The sequence below is a fragment of the Cydia strobilella genome, chromosome 8 (genome assembly GCF_947568885.1).
Source record: "Cydia strobilella chromosome 8, ilCydStro3.1, whole genome shotgun sequence".
Lineage (NCBI taxonomy): Eukaryota > Metazoa > Arthropoda > Insecta > Lepidoptera > Tortricidae > Cydia > Cydia strobilella.
In genome coordinates, this window is record NC_086048.1 from 10,387,452 (window position 1) to 10,411,700 (window position 24,249).

The 24,249-nt window shown below is 36.3% G+C and overlaps 1 protein-coding gene across 1 annotated transcript; it reads right to left on the bottom strand.

Moving 5' to 3' along the window:
• Window positions 1-234: 234 nt before the first annotated feature.
• LOC134743617 (ras-related and estrogen-regulated growth inhibitor-like protein) lies at window positions 235-23,129 on the bottom strand. Its single transcript, XM_063677183.1, has 6 exons — window positions 22,874-23,129; window positions 6,374-6,430; window positions 4,333-4,409; window positions 2,610-2,791; window positions 2,176-2,362; window positions 235-1,832 (listed from the first exon to the last, which is right to left on the bottom strand). Exons 1-6 carry the CDS (start codon window positions 22,935-22,937, stop codon window positions 1,764-1,766), a joined length of 636 nt encoding a protein of 211 aa, XP_063533253.1. The 5' UTR covers window positions 22,938-23,129; the 3' UTR covers window positions 235-1,763.
• Window positions 23,130-24,249: the final 1,120 nt, after the last annotated feature.

A 24,249-nucleotide genomic window follows, 5' to 3' on the forward strand; every position in this document is an offset into this window, starting at 1 on the left:
ATTGTAAACCGAGAAACTACACGGAATAGGTCAGAAAGTTACTGTAAGATAGTGCTTATTTTCTCGTACTTAAATTCTTACTTTACACCTCATGTCAGCTTCGAAAGTGAAACTAGTATGGCTTATTATCATAAGTGTTATTTGAAAATTATTCATAGGAAATAGGAAGGCATTGAGCTAATGCAATTTATACAAGTGATCTGCATTATAGGTAAGGATGAAAAACAAAATGTAATTTGAATAATTTTATTAAACAAGATACCTACTTAATATCAAGTGAAAATATCATGGCACATTTACCTCTTAAATTTAAATAGGTATTTAATTTACAATCAATCAATTAACACTTATACTAATGGTCCAGGGACAGTCTTATTTCTAACATGTATTTTAGGCACTTTTATACGTTGGAACCATATACGTAAACATGTCGACGAATTTAAAATAATACAAATACCTATAATTAATTATGTACAACAATTTCTCCTACAATGACTCACTTTTGTTCATCTACTTCAGTTTCGTCTCTTACTTCACTTACGTACGAGTGTAGCATAGTATGTTAAATACTTAAAAGGAGTAAAATGAAGGAGTTGTCAATAAATCAAGGAGTATCTAGTTAAAGTGACTCTTGCTATTTTACAGCACCATCATGATACATTTAAGAGAAAACTTGGAGTATTTTAATCATTTCTCTGAAACCTGTAAAATTCCTACCGATTAGCGAGTTAAAGTTGAATGTCCTATTAGTTTTTTAACGCGTTTAATAAAAAAATACTGCAATTGGTTACAATATAATTAACAAATTAAAACTATGTTTTTTCTCCAGTCGTGGGCAAATTAATGAAATCTTAAGCAGCTCTATAATTCTTGGTTGTGGTAAACTGGTTGCCAGTGTTATTTAAAAACTGATGTTAAATACTTATTTTATATGATTGGTGGTTTACGTTTCACTATTTATGCCATGTCCATTATAGGGGTGTTTCCCTTATCTAATTCCCATATCAAATGTTTTCGCATGTGTACTACTAGTATTAACTTTACCCCCATATCCGTTAGAACTTTCAGAGGTAATCAGAGACAAAACTAATTCTAGATCGACTGTTATTGTTTGTTGTTAGATTTAAATGTGTTGTTTACGACGTGTGTAATAGTTACCATAATAGCTGAAGCAATCATCATGACCGGGTAACGAAAAGTTTAAAAGTCAGATAAGATCGTTTTGTCCCGCGCTTGTTTTGACAACGTATATCGGTGTACATATTTAAAAACATCCACAAAATTGAGTAGGTTTAAAAAAATATATAAACCCTCTGTAAATGTTTATTTAAACTTACCAGAATAATATTAATGCTATCTAAATAAATACTTTAATATCAGATTGAAATAAATATCGGTAAACAATTGCAAAAAATCACACAAACCAATGTCTTTTATAAATCATATTTAAGTAAGTAAATAAATTATCACATTGAATAAAATAAAAACAAGTTCATTCGAATTCAAAAGCTAGTTTTATGAGAACTAGACATACTTAACTCACATCATACTTTGTTCATTCGATTGTTACAAAATTGAAACCAACAATTAAGATCTGTTATTGGAAAGTACAATCAGAGTTTTGCATCAATGCATTCTGGTTTCGCTGACATCTCATCTGTCCAGAAATTCTTTTGTCATCTCTCCATCGAGACAGGCCTGCCGTAGACGGTCAACAAACTCCTCCAGGAGTGAACAAGATCCGCGAAGCGCAAACCAATGCTTCATATGCTCAGGGATGGACGTTTCTTTCGGACGCTCTTGTTGCTTAGCCCAAGGATAGAGCCGATTACCTGTATAATAAAAAATCATTTTAGGCGCATAATTGAAACCTTATTACAAAAAACAAGACAGGCGAAGTTGAAGAACTTGGTTAAAGTAAGTGCAGTATTTGCCTTTTGGATCTAGTATTATAGAGCTAAAGAAATAAGTTGGGAGTCTTTATAGCCTAACTTTTATTAACCTAACCTAAACTATTATCAAATTGTTGAGAGATAGTAGCAAAGTCTAAATAATTGTTCTATCCTGCTGACCTTTTAGGACGTAGTATAGCTTCCTTGCGTCGCCCCGCTAGAATTTTAAGAAAACAGAAGAATAGTGACGAAGTTTAAATTAAGTAAAAATAAAAAATCTCACTTTAGAAACAGAATAGGCGGCGAGCTTGCGCCGGGGCGAGGGCAGCAGCAGCGCGAGCGCGCGCGCCTCGCGCAGCAGCGCGTGGAAGCCGAGCGCCGCGCCCGCGCACGACTCCGCCGCCGACACCTCGTAGAACTGGCACCCGAACCGCAGCGATAGCTCCTGACCCTCCTCGGCTTTCACGGCTCTGAGCAAGTATAGCAAAAATAAAACATTTATACCTATATATAATTCGACTGGTTATACAAATCGTGCGAAATCATATTGAGAAACGAGAATTGCTGATTGTTTTTATTACCAATAAAAAAAAGTTTTAACATACTTAATAACAGATGATACTATAACTCACATAAATACATTGAATACATGATGATGATGGATAATCAATTTGAGAACAATCAGATACTGTCGTAATCGCAGGTCTTCATGTTTACCTCGCATGTTCCAAGTCCCGCTTATTTCCTAACAACGTCACAGCAGTGCAACCGGGTAGTCTAGTTCGCTCCAGCAAGGCAAGGAGCTCTGCAGCTGCCAGGAACGACCGCCGGTCGCACACGGAGTACACTATCGCGAAAGCGTCACCCCATCGGAGATGTTCTGCTAAACAGCCGCGCTTCTATACAAAATCAAAAACACTCTGATCATCACTGGATGTTTGAAGAATCGCCCATACTGGTCATATCAGCATAAAGGGGCCCACTGACTATCAGTCCGCCGGACGATATCGGCCTGTCAGTATTAAGAACAAAAATTTGACAGTTCCGAACAACTGACAGGCCGATATCGTCCGTCGGACTGATAGTCAGTGGGCCCCTTAATTCTCGCATGCGAAACTGCGTTAAAATCATAAATTAGTAAATACTCAAGACGGACAACCTCCATACAACACCGTGTTTGTCGCGTGCCTTCTTACTATTTTTCCACTTTAGCTGTATATTTACGAATAAAATCTATTAACATCTGTCACCTACTCCTATTTTAAAATGAAAAAATGAAAAATATATTTATTTTGCACACAAGGATGGGAATTTGCAGATGGAGTATACATGAGGTCCAGGTTGCGCGCATACAGCGGTACATTTATAACAGTATGAACAGGGGTCCCCAAACTAGGCATAGCCTGTATCTTGGGCGACCAGTTAGTGAATTAAAAACTAGATTGAAAAAAAAGAAAGTATGTCTAAAGATGAAGATAGGTGCTAATGCTAATAACCTTAGCTACTAGGGATTTACGTTGGTCAGTCTGTCAGTCAAGTCTCTTACGGCTAAGTGTCTATACCTGTGTGTAGTGTCTATACTATATTTATGACTTTTAAACGTAAAATCCGACTTTAAATAACTTAATAATTAGATATTTTTTGAAAGATTTCTCAGATTATCAGATTTACAGCCATCCATGGTCATGGACTTAGATGGACATGGATTTCGTAATTTACGACATATTGTATACATTGATGCATGTCTAATTAATATAATAAGTGAAGCCTCTTTCCTGGTGTCAACCCTGCTAGTCAGGGTGATGTGCGCTCGCTAGGTGGGTTCTTTGGTAGCCCGTTGTTATCTATGGCTACCTATAGCAACAACCCGGCTATAGTGTGTTATCTGGCATCTGAGCAAAAGTTACGAGCGCCCACTAGGCGGGTTCCTGTAAGTGAATGTGTTAAATCTACTTTTATGACTATATTATAAATAAGTTTGATTTAATGTCATCTTTATCTACAACAATGACGATTCTCGCAGCGTTGTATGGGGGTGGTCAGTCTTCTTCATTTACTAGACTCTGGTTAAAATCCACCATTTTCAAATCCTTTTTATGTGACATATTTGACTGCGCATAGATTTTCATGACTCAAGTATGTACCTAAATAGAAGGTGACTTGCAAATAAAAAATCAAAGCACATTCACAAAACCAATAGCATGTGTTACGTGAATAATGGGGTATAAACATTGAATTCCCTATTAATTATTTTATAGTCGGTCGTTGTTTATCTGGTTGTTGGAAAATGCTCGTATTTTGTAAATGCGTTTCGTCTACTACAGTTTTTGGACTAATTACACATTCTTAGCCCAAAATAATGACTGCATTTAAATACAGGTAGGTACAATATTAAATATAGGTAGGTAAAATATTAAATATAGGTAGGTACAATATTTACCGCGCAACCACAAGTATCTAAAATCTCCACTTCCGATGTCGCGCCATCGAATGCGACTCTGTGCTGATACAGGAAATCTGTAAAGAAATTTTGAATTAATGAGAAATTATAAAAGAAAAACCTTAATCATACTACGCAACAGACTGAAACCAGTTGGAACTACGTATCCATGGTTATCATATAGATAGGAAGGTCAAACCTATTTCAGAATTAGTACTTCATTAAATCTTCGTGTAGACTATGGATTTTTGATATCACAAACATTGTGAAAATATAAACAGCTGGCTTGTGTTGATCTTTTCGTTGCAAGTTACGATAGCCGCTTATAATCGCGTACTAATAAAATAATAATCAAACTATAACAAAATAAATTCCCATTTTATTACACATATCAGTTTACTTCATTACTACATAGTATAGAAACAATATGTGCCATTCCAAGATGATGAATGGCCATAGAAGTAATTTGTTTACGGATATGATCGCTGGCATTTTTCAATCCATAACCTAACACCAATGGGCAGACTTCCGTCATGTATCGCTTGTCAATCAAACAGCTGCTCTATTATGTATTTGAGCCTCGACGCCTCGATTTTGACCTCATTCCGGAGTATTGGCTTTCTGAAACACTATGTCAGTCACACGACTCTAGGTTACAACAGGTTACCTTAGAATTTATTTCTAGATATGCAATGTTATAATGGAAAAGTTTCAAAGCGAGGAAATCCAAATATGTATATAAACGAGATGAATTAAGTATGTAACTCACGAGAAGTTGATTTGGAATCTACATAAGATGAATGTTTGTTATAAAATCTAAGCGAGCACGAATGATAAATCATGTAACTATATTCCCGCTGTCATAGAGTAACTTATACTAGAGCGGTACTGTCATAGTCAATTTTGTAACCACAGTAAATTCACTGCCATCTGTCGACACACTTTAAAACTAAAAATGAAGACTTATAAAAATACGATAAAATGTATTTAAATATGCATAAATGATTTTTTTTATTTGCATTAATTATTTTTATGATTTTGACCCATGTTCTTTCACTGATATGCGTTAAAATTGTTAAATAACAAACGAAACCGTCAACGCCATCTATACGACAGTAGGCCAAAGCTAGTAGCGCCCTCTGATCGAGAATCAAATTTTCTTGATTTTTCGAGGCACGTTTTTTCCTTAGACTGTATCCATCTATTATGAAGTTATATCTATCTTTGCCGCTGTTTAAGAGTCCCCGGCAAGCTCGGCCGAATTTCACCTTCCCATAAAACGGATTTCGTTCTCATTTTAAAACTACGTGTTGGGTTGTAATGAAACTTTGCACATACAATGACATAAGATATATCTAGGTCTGTAATTTAGTTTATATAGCTCTATTAAATATATTAATAACGGGTCGGGGGTTAAAATACGTGAGTGACCCGTTATTAATATATTTAATATATAGCTCTAGTATATAAAACAAACGAAATAGAGCAAAGGCAAGTTTTGTATGAAAAACTTAAATTCGCTGTATTTTTTTAACTGTTGTATCTGAACCTACATAAACTAATTACAGACCTTATCCTATTGTAAGTAAAAAGTTTCAGAGCAATCTAGCTAGTCGTTTTAAAATGAGAGCGTAGCTACGTTTGTATGGAGAACCGAGCTTGCCGGGGACTCTTAAAGTCTGCGACATGTAGTTTTTATGACCATAACCAATAAATAAACTTAGGTCGTTCCGAGTAAGCGTGTATGTAAACAAAACGTAGGTAATATTTGCTCTGATTTATCTCGCTAATAAGCACCTCTCTGTGACTACCGTGCGCGTATAAGATCATTATCTTACTCAATATCTCAATAATAAGAAGCTATCAAAGGTCGTCGGCCGGGCGCAGGCGCCGGTGTCGCGTCGCGCAGCCTTGGCGCGCCCTGCCAATATCGGAAATAAACGCTGGCAAGTCTTGCCAATACTTGGCAACTCTTGATTATATTAAGGGCTGTTTCTAAACATTCTACACATAGCGAGGCTAACGTGAATGCCACACTTACCGCCGGTGGAGCTGTATTCGCCGATATAACGCTTTGTTAGGTAACGAACCACCACGGCTGAAACAAAAATACCAGTTGAGATGGTGTGTACGTATCATTTTGATTGTAAACTTCTATAAGTTTGGAGATCGCCAAGAATGTATGATCAAGTCTTCAAGCAACAATGGAACAACTGTGGTTGTTGTAGTGGGTATCACCTACTCAATATCCTAAATCCATTTAGTTTATTGGGAGTATTACTGCAATGTTCTGCCGCTAGAGTGCAGCACTAGTACAAACCGTAAACCATAGAGTAACTTATACGTCGCAGCAAATTGGTTAAATTAGCCAGCAAATTAGACGTCTAGACCGTTTATGAAATGCATGTAATAAAATGGCTTAAGAACAACCAACAGCCAAGTTAGGCGCGACGTCATTTAGTTAAATTGTTTCACCTTAAATAGAACAAAAGGAAACTTAAATAAAAAAGCTTGTAATAAGATTAAGTTCGGGGCCATTCTATAAAGGGACAAACATGAGATAAAACCTCCTTTGTTTGTGGTTAAATATCATATTGTAATGGTGTAGACCATTACAATTAGCAAGATAGTCTACAGAAGTATGGAACGATCATAAGTTTCTATTATAAACATTAACAGCATGTAAATATGCTACAATGTTATATTGACAGGCAGTTAAGGTTACAAATAGATATTTAATACAATATTGCCCAATAAACCGCCGCAATCGAAACATTGAAGTTTAGAGAAAGCAGCAATTAGCAGCAATGGGTAAGAGGTGTTACAAAAGTTGTGTTCCTGAATTAATTTATAACTACAAGTCTCAATTAGAGGGAAAGCAAACATTGGGTTGCATGCACGTTTACTTAAGCTGAAGGAAATTATAGATAGCCCACGTATTTCGAGCTTCATGCCATAAGCGTCAGTTTGTATTGACCAAACGTTAATTACTGAATTATTTTATAGTAGATAATATGTTATACGCGATATTATCCGTTTTCATAGTTTTATTTCATGAGTAACTATCGCAGTATATTTAGATAAAATAGAATAGAATAAGAATATTATTATTTGCTAAGAAACAGTATTTAGCTGACTGAATGTAGACATTTAAAATATTTTTGAATGCCTACAATTGTAACTATAAAATGACAAATGAAACGCTGTGAATGAAATGACTTAAAAAGTATAATTATAATTCAGTGAAAAACTTAGCCTAGGTGCCTAGTGCCTGGGTTTAGGGTAAGCTGGTCTAGGAGTACGCACTTAAGTTCTAAAATTTATAAAAAAATAACAATGACAGGTAGGTAATAAAATTTGCCATTATGCCATGTATAATTTAATCATCTTCCATAAAGTGATATAAAAAGTAGCAAAACTAAGATAAGAGTTTTGAATGATTCACGGTTAGTTTCACTAGACTTATATTGACCGGGATATAGACCGTGATTACCTTTTGTATTATTTGTGAGCTCCCGATATTTCGACGCAGTTACATGCATCATGTTCACGGGTGACTGAAGATAGCGGGTGGGTGTCAAAGTTGTGTAGACAGCGCTCTGTCTACCCTCATTCTTGCGCGTCGGCTGCGTTCACTTTCAACGTTACCAACGGTCGCATTCACACTTGTTGGTCCGGTCGCGTTCACAATCGTTGGTCTGTCCAAACACACTACACTCACGGTGTCACTACGCGTGTTACGCGTAACTGCGTCGAAATATCGGGAGCTCACAAATAATACAAAAGGTAATCACGGTCTATATCCCGGTCAATATAAGTCTAGGAAAACTAAGATAGTTTTCTAATAATAAGAAAAATTATCTAAACCCTGACAAGTGCGAGTCGGACTCGCCCACCGAGGGTTCCGTACTTTTCAGTATTTGTTGTTATAACAGCAACAGAAATACATCATCTGTGTAAATTTCAGCTGTTTAGCTATCACGGTTCATGAGATACTGCCTGGTGACAGACAGACGGACAGACGGACGGACAGACGAACAGAGGAGTCTTAGTAATAGGGTCCCGTTTTTACCCTTTGGGTACAGAACCCTAAAAATGGGAATTGCGTACTCTTACCACCCCTATTGGATAAGAGTACGCGCTAACGCTGATAAGAGTATGCGGGTAAAAAACTACATTATTTTACTTGCAGGCACAAAAACAATTTTTTTGGCCTTTACAGCTTTTACAAAGCTTAGATCCTTTAAAGAGGAGCTTTGGGGACTATTTTTGGCACTTTCTTTAGTACTTTCTTTTAGGTAAAAGCCCCCTGCTTGCATGGACATATCCTCAAAATATCTGACTTTGCTCTCTGGTGCGTAGAAATAAATCCAACGCATGGTAGATGGACAATATTTTTTCCAAGCGGTACAAAAGGTGACAACGTTTGGAATTTGGAGTCAAGCAGGTGATGTACGCGCTCTGTTTGTCAAAACCAGCAACTGATTAGATATTAAATATAGCGGCTGCATCGTTATCACCGTCTATGTTTTGTACCAAATCTGCAGCTGCCTGAAAAATATGTGCCTCAATTACTGTACTCTAGGTTGTCAGCCGATTGCGCAATTTGTACTTCGTGAGATCTTTCCATTGGTAAATTTTGTGGTCGGTCATCATTATAATTAAGATTGTAAGAAAAAATCTTTAAACTTACGTAACTTCTGTATTCTCACTACATTTCTCATTATTTTCGGCACAGCACTTCTATCCTCCATTCAACCTCAAAATACGATATAAGTTAAGCGCGTATCCTAAACAGCCTCGTGGATTTTGGTGTCGCGTACTCTTATCGGATGCGTGCTCATAGACCAGCTTACCCTACCTCATATTATTTGTTTTTGTCATAACTTAATAAAGCACTGATAAATGTCCAACCCCAACCCCATGATCTTACAGGCTATGAATTCATCAGAAATTTATTTAAGTAGTCTGGATTACCTAAATATCAGTGGAAATTTAGTGTATTAACCCTTCAAAAATGGTCATATTCTTAAATAGTTTATAGCCAACGCGATAAAAAGGAATTTAATAGTTGACATTTAGAAATATGTAAGGTTTTACACGCTTACGCTAGTGCAGTAAAATATGATGTACCATAAATAGTAGAATGGTACGTCTCTTCTCATCAGTTGGCCATTTTATCGACTGCCGTGGTAAATTCGGGTTTATTTACGTCAAGGGCAAAAGTAACTAATTTCAACTTTATTGTCTAGGGCATAAGAGAGTAGAATTCAAATATTTTGTTACGGATTTGCTTCAATCGCCTAACTGTGCCGCCTATCTTCGCTTCACAGCGTGCAGATAAACATGTCGCTCTGAATGTATTGTCAGCTTCTGATTTATGGTGAACGCTAAAAGTACTCAACGTTCAGTAGGTACTATGTTGCACTTTATTACAAACTGTAAGTACTACAACTTTTACCTTTGTAATAATAAAACTTACTTTGAAATAAAAATTGGATTTTTATGTTAACCAAATAAAGCTCACATAGAGGTGAGCTTAATTTGGCTAAGAGATTGAATGACAATTATTAAGTTTTGGGATATACTCAAATTAATTGAAATTTCTTAATTCAGTATATTTTTGTTACAAACGCATTTGTAAAACCCAGTCTTGTCTGTTTATTAGCCTCTAACCAAATGTGTGTTAATTGCAAGTATCTATTGAGGCTGTCACTGTGTACCTCTCTTTCATTTAGGTCCACCATTCGTTAACGTATACAGGAAGTCATACGTTCGGAATGTTAGTGTGTACTGGGTATTTGCTTTGAGGTCTGCTAGCAAGAAACATCGTCTAGCGTATCTTTTAGAGGTAGCTTAAGAATGCAACAATAGATACTCTTAATCTATTTATACTATTAATAGTCTATTGGCATTAATTCAGCTCTGTGTCGTCTTTACCTTAGCCACCTTAGCCATAATACAATGTATCATCTTACCCGTAATATAGTTTTAAAAGAGAAAACTAAAATTTTATAGGATATTTCCAAATGTGAAGAACTAAATATAATCGCACTTCAAAGGACAAGGACCCGCTGGGGAGCCCGGGGGTATACGAGATACCTTGCGATTGTGGTAGGGCGTATGTCGGTGAGACCGGAAGGAATCTCTCCACTAGGTTGTCGGAACACATACGCAGCGTAAAGAACATGGACAAACCGCGGACACTCGTGCCTGAGGATGGATTCCCAAAGAATCCGAAACATGTCGCCAAAAGCGACTAAAAATAATAGTGAGTAAAAACCGTACTGATAAATATTTTGAACTAAATATAATGTTTACAAGCGAAGTTACTGCGATCTCCATCGACATAAATAATTACGCTCGAAGCAAGGGGAGTCGTGAACGAAAACACCTTATCGTCTAGTCTTACACACTCGCTTTCCAAAGCAATTGTGGCTGCAGCTTTAATAAATAAATACTTAACTCCTTCAAATTAATGTCGACCATAAATTAATTGATCGGGACGGCGATAAAGTAAAAGTAAAACGCGGTAGCGGACTGTACAAGCACACGTACTTTAGCGTGAAATGTCTCAGAAAAGTTGTTCCCTTATCAAAACATGCAGAATAAACATGGGTATTGATACAGGCAGTCAATTATACTAACGAATACTTTCACTGCAGCATTGATAGCGCCATTCAAGGTAATCCACAAGCACGTATCTCGCGACTGACTGATAGCGAGGTGCTGCCAACCAATAAGTAGCAAAAACCTTATATCGGATAGGTTGCTGTGAGATAGAGGTAGAGAGTCGATAAGAAAGTTTATGCCATAAAGAACTATTCAATTAATAGAATATAAAAATAAAACCGCAAGCTGTTTCTAAATATCCCGCGAATAACTCTATACCCCAACACGCGCTCAATTAAATGAGTTTTTTCAATGGCTTCTATGGCCGTTGTGCTATGTATACATGCGTGGTGGGGCTAAACTATAGGTACTATTTGAACATAATTGACAATCTTCGTGAGAAACGCGTAAAACCTCTTGATTCTTATTTCATAAGTTGTGAACGTGACGATTTTAGAGCAAAAATGTAAAATTGATAGACTTAGTCGTTGAAATTGTCATCTTTTGTTAGGTAATATCTAAATAACAAGTATTGGTTTCTATTAGCACGTCTTCTCATCTTGCCTTTTAATAATGAGGTCGCGAGCGTGCGTCTCCGGTAATATATGACTTGAAGCCAGTTTTTAAAAATTCATCAAAATATTATGGTGGTAAATTATACAAAATGATGTATAAGAACAGTTTCAGCAAATGTTGTAGATTGTTTAAATATCATAATTAAGTTGAAATTAAGTCGATTTTCAGAGAAATTATCACTTTTTTGAAGTAATTTCTGGAGAAAATTGATTTCGTCTAACTTTCATTTACACTACTTCAGTCCTAATAATAAAAATGTAGTATATTAAAGGTGGAGGTAACACAGGATATGTGTAATACAATATTACCATTTTTAGCAGTCCAAACTTTACGAAATTTACAAATAAGACCGACAAAATCAGTCCTTTACGCGCGTTTACCTAAACGTACATCAGAAAAAAAATCATTACTAATTTAGTGTCTGTTTTCAAAAAAAATATCTATTAAACAGCAAGATGAGAAGACGTGCTAATAGAAACCAGTACTTGTCATTTCAATTAGGTAACAAAAGGTGTACAATTTCACCGACTAAATCTATCAATTTTACATTTTTGCGACTAAAACTGGGCTCTTAAACTTGATATTGTTATAATACAACATTGAATGCATTGCACTATTCGCAATGCATCTCGCGCGCAATAATAAGTGGGAGCGAAATACCTAATGACAAGAATCACACATCACTTCGCGCGACCAAGCGGCGCGAGCGATCATATCAATATCAAAACTTTAACCGATTTTAAGATCAATATACCGCTCTAGTTTTTGTCTAAAAAAATTAAATCTCATTTAAAACATATAACTACTTATTCTTACAAGTTTTTCTCAATATTTTCATTACCCAATTCATACATCATTCGGATTGCAAATTTCATGTCGCATTTGACTTATTCGATGATTTTAAAGATTAACTCGTGGGTCAATAAATTATGCGATTCAGAACGAAATGGCAATAAAATTGGTTATCTCCATAAGTTGATGTAAAATCTTTCTTTCCAATATTTGTAATGCCAAAAAGATCGTGAGTTCAACGACACTAAAAGAAAAGATGTTCATGAATAATGAAATCTCAACATCTGGTAACGAATTATGTAAGAACCGCAAATGTTAATTTCAAGTAAACTCTATGAACACACGCGCGCTGGAAGCGAGTTCACGGCTTTTGGACGTTGAAGAAATTCTAGATTTATTTCCAGAATACGGTAACGAGAACTATAACGGTACTCGAGAACCGAAGATTTAACCGAGACGTCTGTGAGTGAATAAGGTAGCAAAGGTAAATGTTAATTAAGAGCATCGCGGAGGTGATTGCAGACACGATCCGGAGTTCGCCACGCTAGTCGCGGTAATTGGACGCCAACTGTTTCATTTGCATTTTTAACGTCAATTTCATTTCCGTAAACCTCACTTAATTAAACTGCTATCCTTTAATCCACTAGCTACGGCTTTAAATAAATGGCTATTATAAAAATTACCTCACGCCTCGCATTCGAAGGATGCAACTTTCTCTTGTTTATGGACATCCTAATAGGATAGGATGATCCTATGCGACTTGCTAATTTATGATTTCTCCCTGCCAAGTTTAGAATTTGACAAGTCACGAGTTTCTTAACAGTGGCGATTAGATGCGCGTGACCTACAAGTCTAGAATGCGTGGTGCAAGTCAATTCGTATATAAATTTAGAAATGACAGGTACACCTGCTTAATTAAATAAAAGTGGACACGATGTTTGAACATCAATAGTTCTGCTAGTGGACTTTCAAAGTCCGAAAGGTCGTGGGTACAATAGGTATGAGTAAGATATGTATTTGTGATATATCTAAAATGTTACCTCGGCCTTAGTGGCCTGACGCCTGACCCAGCATGATTGCACATCCCCTTATTCATGATATGGTGCCTAACAGCTTTTAAAACATAGGCTGGCGATGATAATAACAATGAACATACAGGTTGTTTTTCAATCCCTAGCCATATTTTTACCGGAGAATATATAGGTCATAAACTGATAAATAATAAGCAACTTTTACTATAGGACCAACCCAGAACTTTTTTTCGCGATTACAGGGTTGATCCCAAAGTATAGTTGCTGAGTATGATCTTTATATTCACAGCGCAAAATTTGGTTACGGGTGGAAAAAACAACCCGTGCGTAAATCATTGTATAGTCAGCCTAAGAAGTAGGATCAAACAACGTGTCAAAAGATTCAAAAGTAACTGTTTCAGCTTAACAAAAACTGATGGCTCTATATGCAGAACAATTAAGATTGCAAAATATGTATAATATACTTTTGAACGTGAATTTTAGAGATTTATCTATATTTGGAAGTTATCCGGAATATCAGATACTTTTGGCGCGTTGTTTCATCCGCTACTATTGATGCTGACTGTAGGTACCTACATCTGAGTAAGATTTTCGTTCTTAAATGTTTCATCATTTTATTTTTTCCTCGTCCCACGTTAACGTTCTACAATTAACCGAGCATACTAAATTTAATATCTGGTGCTAAAAATAAATATTTAGTGAGAGTTTATAAATTGACGAGTGAGTAACTCAATCGCTTGCAAATTAGGGCCGTCAAATGTTTAATTATAATTAATATTTTTTTAGTTTGTTACCTACGTTGAAATATTTTTATATTCTAAAAAGACTAGAAAAAGGGTAGATTTCCCCATTATCGGCTCATGGTGGTCAGCAGTGGCCACTTTCTTATAAAAAAAAATAGGTGCCAATGGTCTCACACTTTTGAAGGTAGTTTTTTATTACCCATACTAGTTGAAAAACCTACCAAAACATGACAACAGGAATAAGTATTACGTAAAAATAAATGTTACGACAGCACTAAAAATATCATATTTGTGGCATAGGTATCTAAATCTGGTTTAGTACGTGGATATTCATATTAACCACTATCATAACTACGCAACCTTACAACAAAAAGAAATGTCGTCGTAAAAAGACACTGGTTGTACACCCAGCTACAAAAGTGCATATCCACTTTATGAATGATTTCCATTTATAAGGTGGCTAAGCACTTTTGCGGCTCGCTGTACATAATGTTGATTAAATGAGTTTATAACTTTTTTGTAACTGAAATAACCTAAATCCTCAACTGATTGTGATAGTTTATTTAAGGTGCTCTGACGCTATTAACGCTGCGCTCTGCTGCTGTTCAATCATTTTATGTAATTCATTTGTGATCTTCCTCTCTACTCACTCGCATTTCTATCTGACAGCTATGCTATGGCACAGTGGCGCGTGTTTAAATAATATATCTAACTATTAATTAGGTAATTAAAAAAACTGCAAGTACCTACTATCTACTATTGATTTTCCTAAGGAATCTACAAAAGTTCAAATATTTCTATAGGATAGGCCTGTATATGAGATTAGTGACAGCCCTACCGTAGGGTCCCGGTAGACGATTGACCGGGTGACTCAGCCTGCAAGCGGCATGCGGCCGGCACTATAAATACAGCTCTGACATTTTCTCGCGCTCGATCTAACATCCCACTGCTTCGGACTTTATGACACGACCTCATTCGACAAACTTACAATCATACATACAAAAATACCTTGGAGTTGATAGGATATAGCAATTTATATAATTTGATATCTGTATATGACTAATCTGTCTTCATGAGCAATTTAACAAAAGTGTGCCATTAAATTATCTTTTTGATGCCAAACTGAATAAAAGGCCATAAAGTATAAACTCAGGCAACCTTGGTTGCATGCGGCGACCGCGTTGGTTTAACGAAGTGTTAACCAAGTCTAATTACCGCATAATTCCTAATAAAATTAGCGTTTCTCTCATTATTAGGCATTAGATATACATAGACAGGCTGTTATTCAACAAATCAATATTTTGAACCATGGCAGGGTATATTATATATGAAGACGCATTACCTAAGAACGAACAAGAAGGCTCACTGAAAGACAGCTCTAGTATATTTTGTAGCTGATTACATTTTGATAGATTGATTAGGCAGCGACATTTGCCCTCGATGGCAATGTTGTCAATTTTCGTATCACTTATCAGTCGGTATTAACTAGCAACTTTAGGGTAACTACTAAGAACACGTTGAAATTATGAAATAAAACTATTGTAACGGATTATATCGCGTATAATTAATAATTATTATACATGAGGATACCGAATAATTTTAACAGCGTATTTCTGATCATATTTAAAGACTAAAATGTCCTATAAACCTTTCTGTAATTTGCCTAGTTTCAGAGTTAATACCAATTAAAAAAACAAGTTTTTATTGTTACATAGTGCAAAACGCATTTTTGATGTCGATGTTGCCAGTCTAAGTAACCTTATTGATAGATGTCAAAAAGTGACAAGTAACACTTTGTAAAAACTACGTTTTACGAAAAAAAAAAGTAAAAGTCCATTTTAAGTGACAAGTTTACCAATAATATTTACTTTTTATGTACAAATACATCTGAAAAAAAGAAAAAAAAAAATTTTTTTTTTGCGAATTTCACCTAAACCTATTCCATTTTTTCCTTCTTTTGGCCTCAGAAAAGCGTGGTTAAAATATGTCGGTTTCTTCGTGAACACCTTGTAATTAATTTTAAATACATCCCAACATTCCTCATACGGGAGTACCTAACTATAGCGGTAATCGAAGACAATATTATGTTCAGATTACCTGCAGAAATATTTTCCGAATAAGTGAGTTAAATTTTCATTAGCCAAATTAAATAGCTAATAAGCACACGCATTTGCCTCAAGCGATTACCTGAAGGAGTATGCGGATAACTGCTTAATCACACAATCAAGATGCGCTCGTGATTGATTGCTTTGTATGTAATTGCATAATGAGGCGAGCTTTACTGAAAGCGTTTACTCGTAGGACTACTCGTTTAGCTCGGAGGCAAACTGCGGGTTAAGTATTTATTTTGACAAAGCTACGCATTCCGTCGGTATAAAATAATAAGGTTAGTTAATAGTGTTGTGCCGTTCTGGAAAACGAACTCTGGTTGGTGTGAAAAATATTCTTGAATGAAAACTTTTCCTACACGATGCAAAACATTCTCGGCAACAGAGCAGCTTAAATACAATTTATACTACATCGGTGCATTTGTGGGGTCATGGTTGAAGAAGACAGTCACCATGGCCTTAGCTGCATGAAGTGCGCGGGTCGTTTTTCCAGGCATTATGCCATCAATGATGGCATCCGCAGGGCTTTGGTGTCGGCCAATATTCCTTGCGTTTTGGAGCCTCCAGGGTTGTGCCGCACGGATGGCAAGAGGCCTGATGGTCTGACATTGGTTCCATGGCAGAGGGGACGATGCCTCTTGTGGGATGCAACGTGCGTGAGTACATTTGCGCCGTCCCACTTGAGTCTCACCGTCAGGTCTGCTGGTACTGCCGCGGAGTATGCCGCCAAAATGAAGCATGCCAAGTACTCTGCCCTGGAACCAACGTACGACTTTGTGCCGGTTGCGGTCGAGACTGCGGGACCTTGGGCTGTGGAGGCTAGGGACTTTGTGAGGGATTTGGGTCGGCGGCTGAGGGACAGGGGGTGCGACCCTCGGTCCGGATCGTACCTGGTCCAACAGCTCTCGTTGGCCATTCAGCGCGGTAACGCTGCCAGCGTAATGGGGACATTTGAGCCAGGTGCGATTCGTGACGGTTATTTTATTTAAACAAAAAAGAAAGTGACGAAGCCTGTTGCGGATATCATCATTGGTATTTTTGGGATTTATACTAAGAAGTAACTAAGTAAGCGTAAATAAAAGACATTTCTAAGAAATATAGTCCGACTTTAAAAGTATGATACCAATCTCAGGGCGTACTCTTACACCAATATTAGTCAGGGAGTTGCACCAATGTTTTAAGAATACGCCTGTATATTAAGAACTCGCTAAATTCTCGTATGAAGCGAGCGTATCGGCAACGTAAACAACGCATCTAACTAGTTCAGATAATAAATTACAAGAAACGCAATGAGTAAAATTACTCAGGCGTATAAATTTACTTTTGGATTTCTCATCACATTATCTATATAAGTATGTATATCGTCGTCTAGCACCCATAGTACAAGCTTTGATTCGTTTGGGGCTAGGGTGATCTGTGTAAGATGTCCCCTAATATAATTTATTTGTTTTATTTATTTATTATACTGACTCAGACTAAAAAAAAAGGATAGAGTTTTTACAAGCCGAATTAAGGTGGATAAATTGATTTAGTAATGTAGAGGCATAACTATAAAAAAATGAACACTCCGGCTTTTGTACCCTGCTCCTAATTATTTATTTCCTTAGCTGCAATAAAGCAACTGGACAAAAAGGGGCCCGTCCTTAACCTATATCCTAGGTAACCTCCAGCAGTCGCAAAATTGTAAAAAAACGCTTATCATTTTATACCATAAATACATGTATACTAGGAAGGTAATAATTCAATGACAGAGCTCATTCAAGTGTGTTACTAGACTAGTCAATGTAAACTGAGAGCAACCAAGTTTCTATTTTTGCAATAACACCAAATTAAAATACTATCTATTCGTATGTGTCACCATCAACATCACTCTATATATTCGTTTACTATAAAACTAGTTTGGCTTCTAGATTTCCATAAATATCAGAACTTTCGTTGAGTAAAATGGTAGGAGCAACTTTTTGTTGAGTAAAATGGTCCGAGCAACTTTTTTACGTATAGGTAAACTATTTACTTTTAGTACCACATTTGTTACTTGATGATAGAGAGTAGAGAAATACAAGTAAAAAGTTACTAAAAATATAATTAAAATAAAATAAAAAAACTTTATTTAAATTTGAAACTACGAGTAAGTATGTACCTTTATGTAGGGTCCTACATAATTTAAATTTAACACTGCTTGTGAATATAAGAGCCATATGTAAATGTAATCAATTTCAAACACAAAAGTATTTCTCCACAAATATATATTACAATATCGCGATGACACGAGACATTCTTCAATAGTGTTATAAAAGTGTCGAGTGCCAGCAACTATTACTTAACAGATGCGAGGTTACCTAATCTCTTAATTGTTGTGTTAATGTTCTCGAGTGTTTCCCAAAACTTCCCGAGCCGATACTCTATAAATCAATTTCACTAGCTTTCGCCGACTTATTGTTTATGCTTTCTATTACGTGGCCTCTGCCTATTAGTGAATCAAATGATATATATAGTTTCACGCTTTTAAAAATATACAATATGCATGACAAACTATATGGCCGATTAATTTTAAAGAATCGATGACACTAAGCTCCATTTTAAATGTTTTATTAGTAAGTAGCCAATTTAAATACTTATGTACTCATAAATTGGCTTATATATATTATCGTCTATTACTTATTATATGGCATTAGGTATGTTGAACTAGCTAGTCAGTAAGAAATTGTATTTTTTGGCATTAAAAAAATAGAATAAACAATAGAAAGTGGTAAATCTATTTAGTACTTACATTAGTATGTTTCGAACTGAACAAAGCCCAAAAATGTTGCGTCCTAACGAATGAAAGTGGATTTTTGTTTGCACATTTTTTGCCGCTTCCGACGGTTTGCTAATATTTATCTTTACACTTCACACCGGAGGCGCCCGCTAATACTTTCAGAATACAAGGTATTATAATGCGTAGGTCCAACAGCAACAGGATAATAATGACTTAACAACGTTGCGCAGACGAGACGGTAAGAACGAAACAATGATCTAAGCTTTTCCCGTTCCGGCCTCCTTCGGTAGCCACTAGCCAATAATTATTTACTGGTCCGTATATAATAACCGGTGTGGACGCTTGACTTTGACGGGTCAAAGATTAGCAAAGCTTACCTGGGGGAATTTTTGTATCATACCCAAAACACTGTGTGTGGCAAGAAGAAGTGTTAATTCATGCAGAAACTGCATCTTACTTGAGATGAAAAACCTACAAACTTGGCACACAATGCAACAATGTGGATTCACTTCACCTGTCCGCCCATTTTTGTGCGCAACGTTTAAATTACAAACCAATACAGAAAATACACAAAAAAGTTTTCTGTCTGACCGGCGGACCCGAAATTGGACCACCAAGATACCGGACAAGTGAATCACGCTTGCTGTATTTTTTAAATCCATAACATATTTGGAAATACTAGTATACCTATAGGTAACAAATATAAACTTTAAACACTTTAACTCACGTGTTTTTCGTCACTCGCGCGACAGATTAATGTAAAATTAGTTAAATGTTAGTATGTTTCACGACAGTTTAAAATCGACGTTAAATTATAATTATGACCAGGGTTTTGTGGTGATATAGAGATACCAACATAGCGATAGATTTGTTTTTATTTATCATGGCATTTTTATATGCAACATCGTGTCAAACGACACCATTTCTGCTCTATCCTATTTAAGCAACCGTCTATCATTTTACTCAGTGCAAAAAGTCCCTGTTAATATACTTTCCTGTATAAGGGTACCGGCGGCGGATGTGATCACTCTCCAGCCCACTGCGAGCCGCCTCGCTGCGCCGGTGTCTGGCACCAACACGCATTCTTCTTGGTGACTAACGCTCTTATTACAGGAGTCATAGACCATGAATATTAATATTTAGGACTGTCCTACTTCATTTGGATGACTAAATCGTCACAAGAGATTTCTTGACTACAAGAAAATTACTATGCAGCATATTTTTCAGCATGATGCGAAACGTTTGGCTTGCCCGCTCTTTGTCTTTTTAGCCTCACCAGACAGAAAGTCGAGCGAACACCAGAGCAAAAATGTGCTCCAACCGTTGAGTAAATCTTTGAATACCTAACAGCGATTGAGTAATAAACGCCTTAAATAACACCTGAATAAATCATAACTATAGAAATAAATAATTATTTATTTCATATAAAACCAAAGAAAACTAATTATTTTCCTTCTAAAGCTAAACATTCTAAAGACTTGTATCTTATTATAGGCACCAACATTGTAGGTAACTACCAACTTTTTCATAATTTTGGAATAACTATACTTTGTCATCCACCTACGTGAGATTGATGACAAATACCTGAACGCTCTACGCATTCACTACTTCGGATAGGACAACAGCATTACGACGCCGTTACTAATTCTCGACGCTGACTAATTACGTACCGACCAAATGTTTGTATACCTACGAGTAGATCTATTTATTCAACGTAATCTGGCCAAAATTGGATTAGGTATAGATTATGAATCAGATCATTAAACACCATTGTTTACGTTACTCGTCTGCCATTAACCGTCCTAGAATAATCTGAACACTATTGCTTCTTAAGACGAAAGAGGATGACCGCCTCGAAACCGAATTTCCATACCAACGTATTCACCATTTTCCTCTCTGGCAGACCACGTTTGGGAAGCTTAGTGCTTGAAATAAGTAGTATCTGGCCAAGTAGCTTTTAAAAATTTGTATAAAACTTGTCTTTTGCTAGATTAGTAATAGCTATGATTAAAATACATCAAATTGTGTAAAAATATTTTCCATAATCTCAGTATCCAGGGAGGAAAATGAGGACTACGTTTGTATGGAGAATCGATCATCCCCTATCCTCTTAAGACTGAAATATTTCCATCCAGGAAACGTTTTCATAACTGTAAATTACTGCAAAGAGGTGCAGACGTTAAAATTATTTAAAATTGACCATTTCTTGGACAATAACAAAAAACATGTAAAATAAATTATTAAATAGGAAATAATCAGATAGTTCCGTGACGTGACGAGATTCACGTGAGATATAAGTACTTACGCATTAGTTCTGTTATAAGCACCAAAGAATTTTATAAGCAAATTATAATTATTATGATTGCTGTCATGGAATTGGCCAGAAGGCTATTGAATTGACACAGTACCTGAGTTATCAAGCGATAGCATTGACTCGAACTGATAAGTTGATAACGCGCCTTTGTTTCACACCTTACATTACGACGCAACAAAGCACTACGAACTTACGAAGCAAGTAATGCACAAGTATTTAATATAAAGGCGGGATTCCACCAGTGTGCAGCACAAGCATTTTTGTACTGAATTTGCTTGTGCCGCACAGTGCCGCACACTGGTTACTCTAACCGTTTGATGTAATTAATGGATTTTTCAGTTCATTTATTACCGTTTTAATATGTATTCAGGCCCATCCATTCCTTTATGTTAGGTCTTATAAATGTCGTTTAAACGTGTTTATGATATTTTTCTTTCTGGTTTCTAAAGATAGAGGTAAGATATCAACACATGGTTAACATTTCCTTATAATCTTTCTCCAAATCAATTCGTGCTTGTTATCTTTAACTGTAATTGGCCGTTCTTAAACCTGCTTATCGTAACTGATAATAATTGCAACACCCTAACCTGCAACCCACATGTTGCTTGTTTGTTTTGAAACCGTTTCAATATTCGATCATTAGATATCCAATAAGGGAAGGATTGGCTAAACTGGCTAAAGCTTAGCTACCTCATTTCCATTCAAGGGCTCAGTACGAAAGGGCTTGGGATAAATAAGTCCATGCAAATCAGTAGATAATCACGCAAGTCGTATCAGACTAGTGGCAGAGCTATTTAAATGCTAAGGTTTCATTGACCCAGTAACAGTCACTGAACTAGTGTGTAAAGATGTTGACAATTACATTTGGATACAGGTCAGGGTTAATTATCAACCCAAGCCGGACGAGAAAACTCATAACTTCGAAAGTATGAAACGGATACAAATTATATACAAAAAAACAGCTGGTTAAATATTCACTTTTTTACATTTTCTGTTTACTTTATGACTCCAAAACAAAATGGGTTGTTTTCAAACCGGACTACGACTCACGCTAATTCATAGCCGAATTGAAATCTTCGTAATAGTTATGAATGCTCTAGTTCGGAGTTAATGAACTCAACCGAGAGCGAGAGTCGGATGGAGTCCGAGTTCGAGTTTCGAGTGGTCATGATAAATCAGTAGGATAACACTAATAGGCACCTGCCGAGCGCCGGTTAACTTCACATAAAACAAAATAAAACTAATGATAACAGTAATTAAATTAACAGCCTTAATTACAGCATCCGATTATTTCTCATAATAAATCAGGGAATTCTTTGGGAGATCGTTAGGTATAATTGATTTAAGTCGAGCCCTCTCGTCAAAACATACGATATTTTTCATTTATCCTCTTCCTCTCTTCGATTAAATTGATAAATACATAAGTTGTCAGACAGAGTTAGACGGTAAATTAAGATTCGAAAAACTCAAACTTGGTTCGAATTTGTATCGTTAAGTGATTATCTCATATTTTCGTCAGGAAAATAAAAGCAAGAGTGGCCTCAAATTGCAACCATTCCATTCCTATTGGTTAGGTGAGCATGCCAACATTTTCAAATTAACCTTACCCGATTTCCCGCAACGAGCGCTGCCAAGCACCACAACTCTTATTCGATTAACTGTCATCTTCATTAGTCTTTGTACACTTTACACTAACACAGTGCTAATGTAAAACTTGAATTTATTAACAAACTTTGTTAGGTTATGTTTCTTGATCGTGTGTAAGATCGCGTTGGCGCCAAAATCAGCTGTTGCACAAAGTTGTTTAACGCACGCGCGCTCCACGCACCTGCCTGCGAGCGACTGGCGTCAAACAAAAATTGGCGCAGACGCAGATAGCACAAAGCGCAATGATGCATTTTTGAATATATAATAACTAATATCAGTCGTATAATATAATTTTTTGCGGGGGTTTGGCTAGCTAAAGAAATACTCGAATAGGTACTCTGGGTACACCCACCTCCATCTCGAGTAGAGAGTACTTAGTGTATGAAACTCGATTCACAAGTACTGGAATATTACTCATGCCAGCTATTATCGTTAAATTTCTCTCCCCCGAGCAAAAACACCCATTCAAAAAATTACAAGAAATATTTTAAGCCAAAGTCAACCAAGACATCAAAAGTATCACTTTTGAAATCGGCAACACTTAACTTTCGTTTAAACTTGAAACAGGGTCATCCAATCATATATTATTACTAGGTCGCCAATTTAATCCTATCAAATACCGAGTAAAAGCTAAAACGTGCGACAAAAAAACACAAATTGTCGCTTAAGGATTACTAGATCCAATAATTAAATCGCTTATAAGCGTGAAACTGGGACAAAGCATGTCGAACCGCGAACAGGTAGAGCATTGACATTAATCCACGCGAGTCGCCAGTTTATATCGGCAGAAATAAAAGTGCAAGCGATAATTCTATCTGAACATTACGGTTAAAAGACATAGGTGCGCTTAATCCCGCGGAATCTATGCCAGCAGATACCGTGGACGTGTGATATGATTCGATGTATAATCACAAAATTGATAGTTAATGTTACGCTGTCGAGTCGGACGGAAGTAATTCCTGGCGCCGCGCGCCGCCATAGATAACGATAGTCGGCAGATTAAAGTAAAATTGGCAGTTGTTCTTAATTACACGGTGTTTATTGCTTACAAGTCTCACAACTACATTAACAGCTTTACAGACATTGAATACCTATCTCTGAAATTAATTGAGATGATAAAAACGACGCAATTATCACCTTAACATTAATTGTGGTTTGTTCAATTCAAAGAGTTTCTTTACCTATAAAAAAATATTGATAAGATACCTAGTTGTTTAATAATAACAATAAAAAACTCGCAGTTTTTATGTAATGAAAGGCTATTTAATTTTGTAAGTACTTAGCTTGTAGGGTCATGCAGATTCTAGTCATTTTATACGCTTCGCATTCTTGCAGC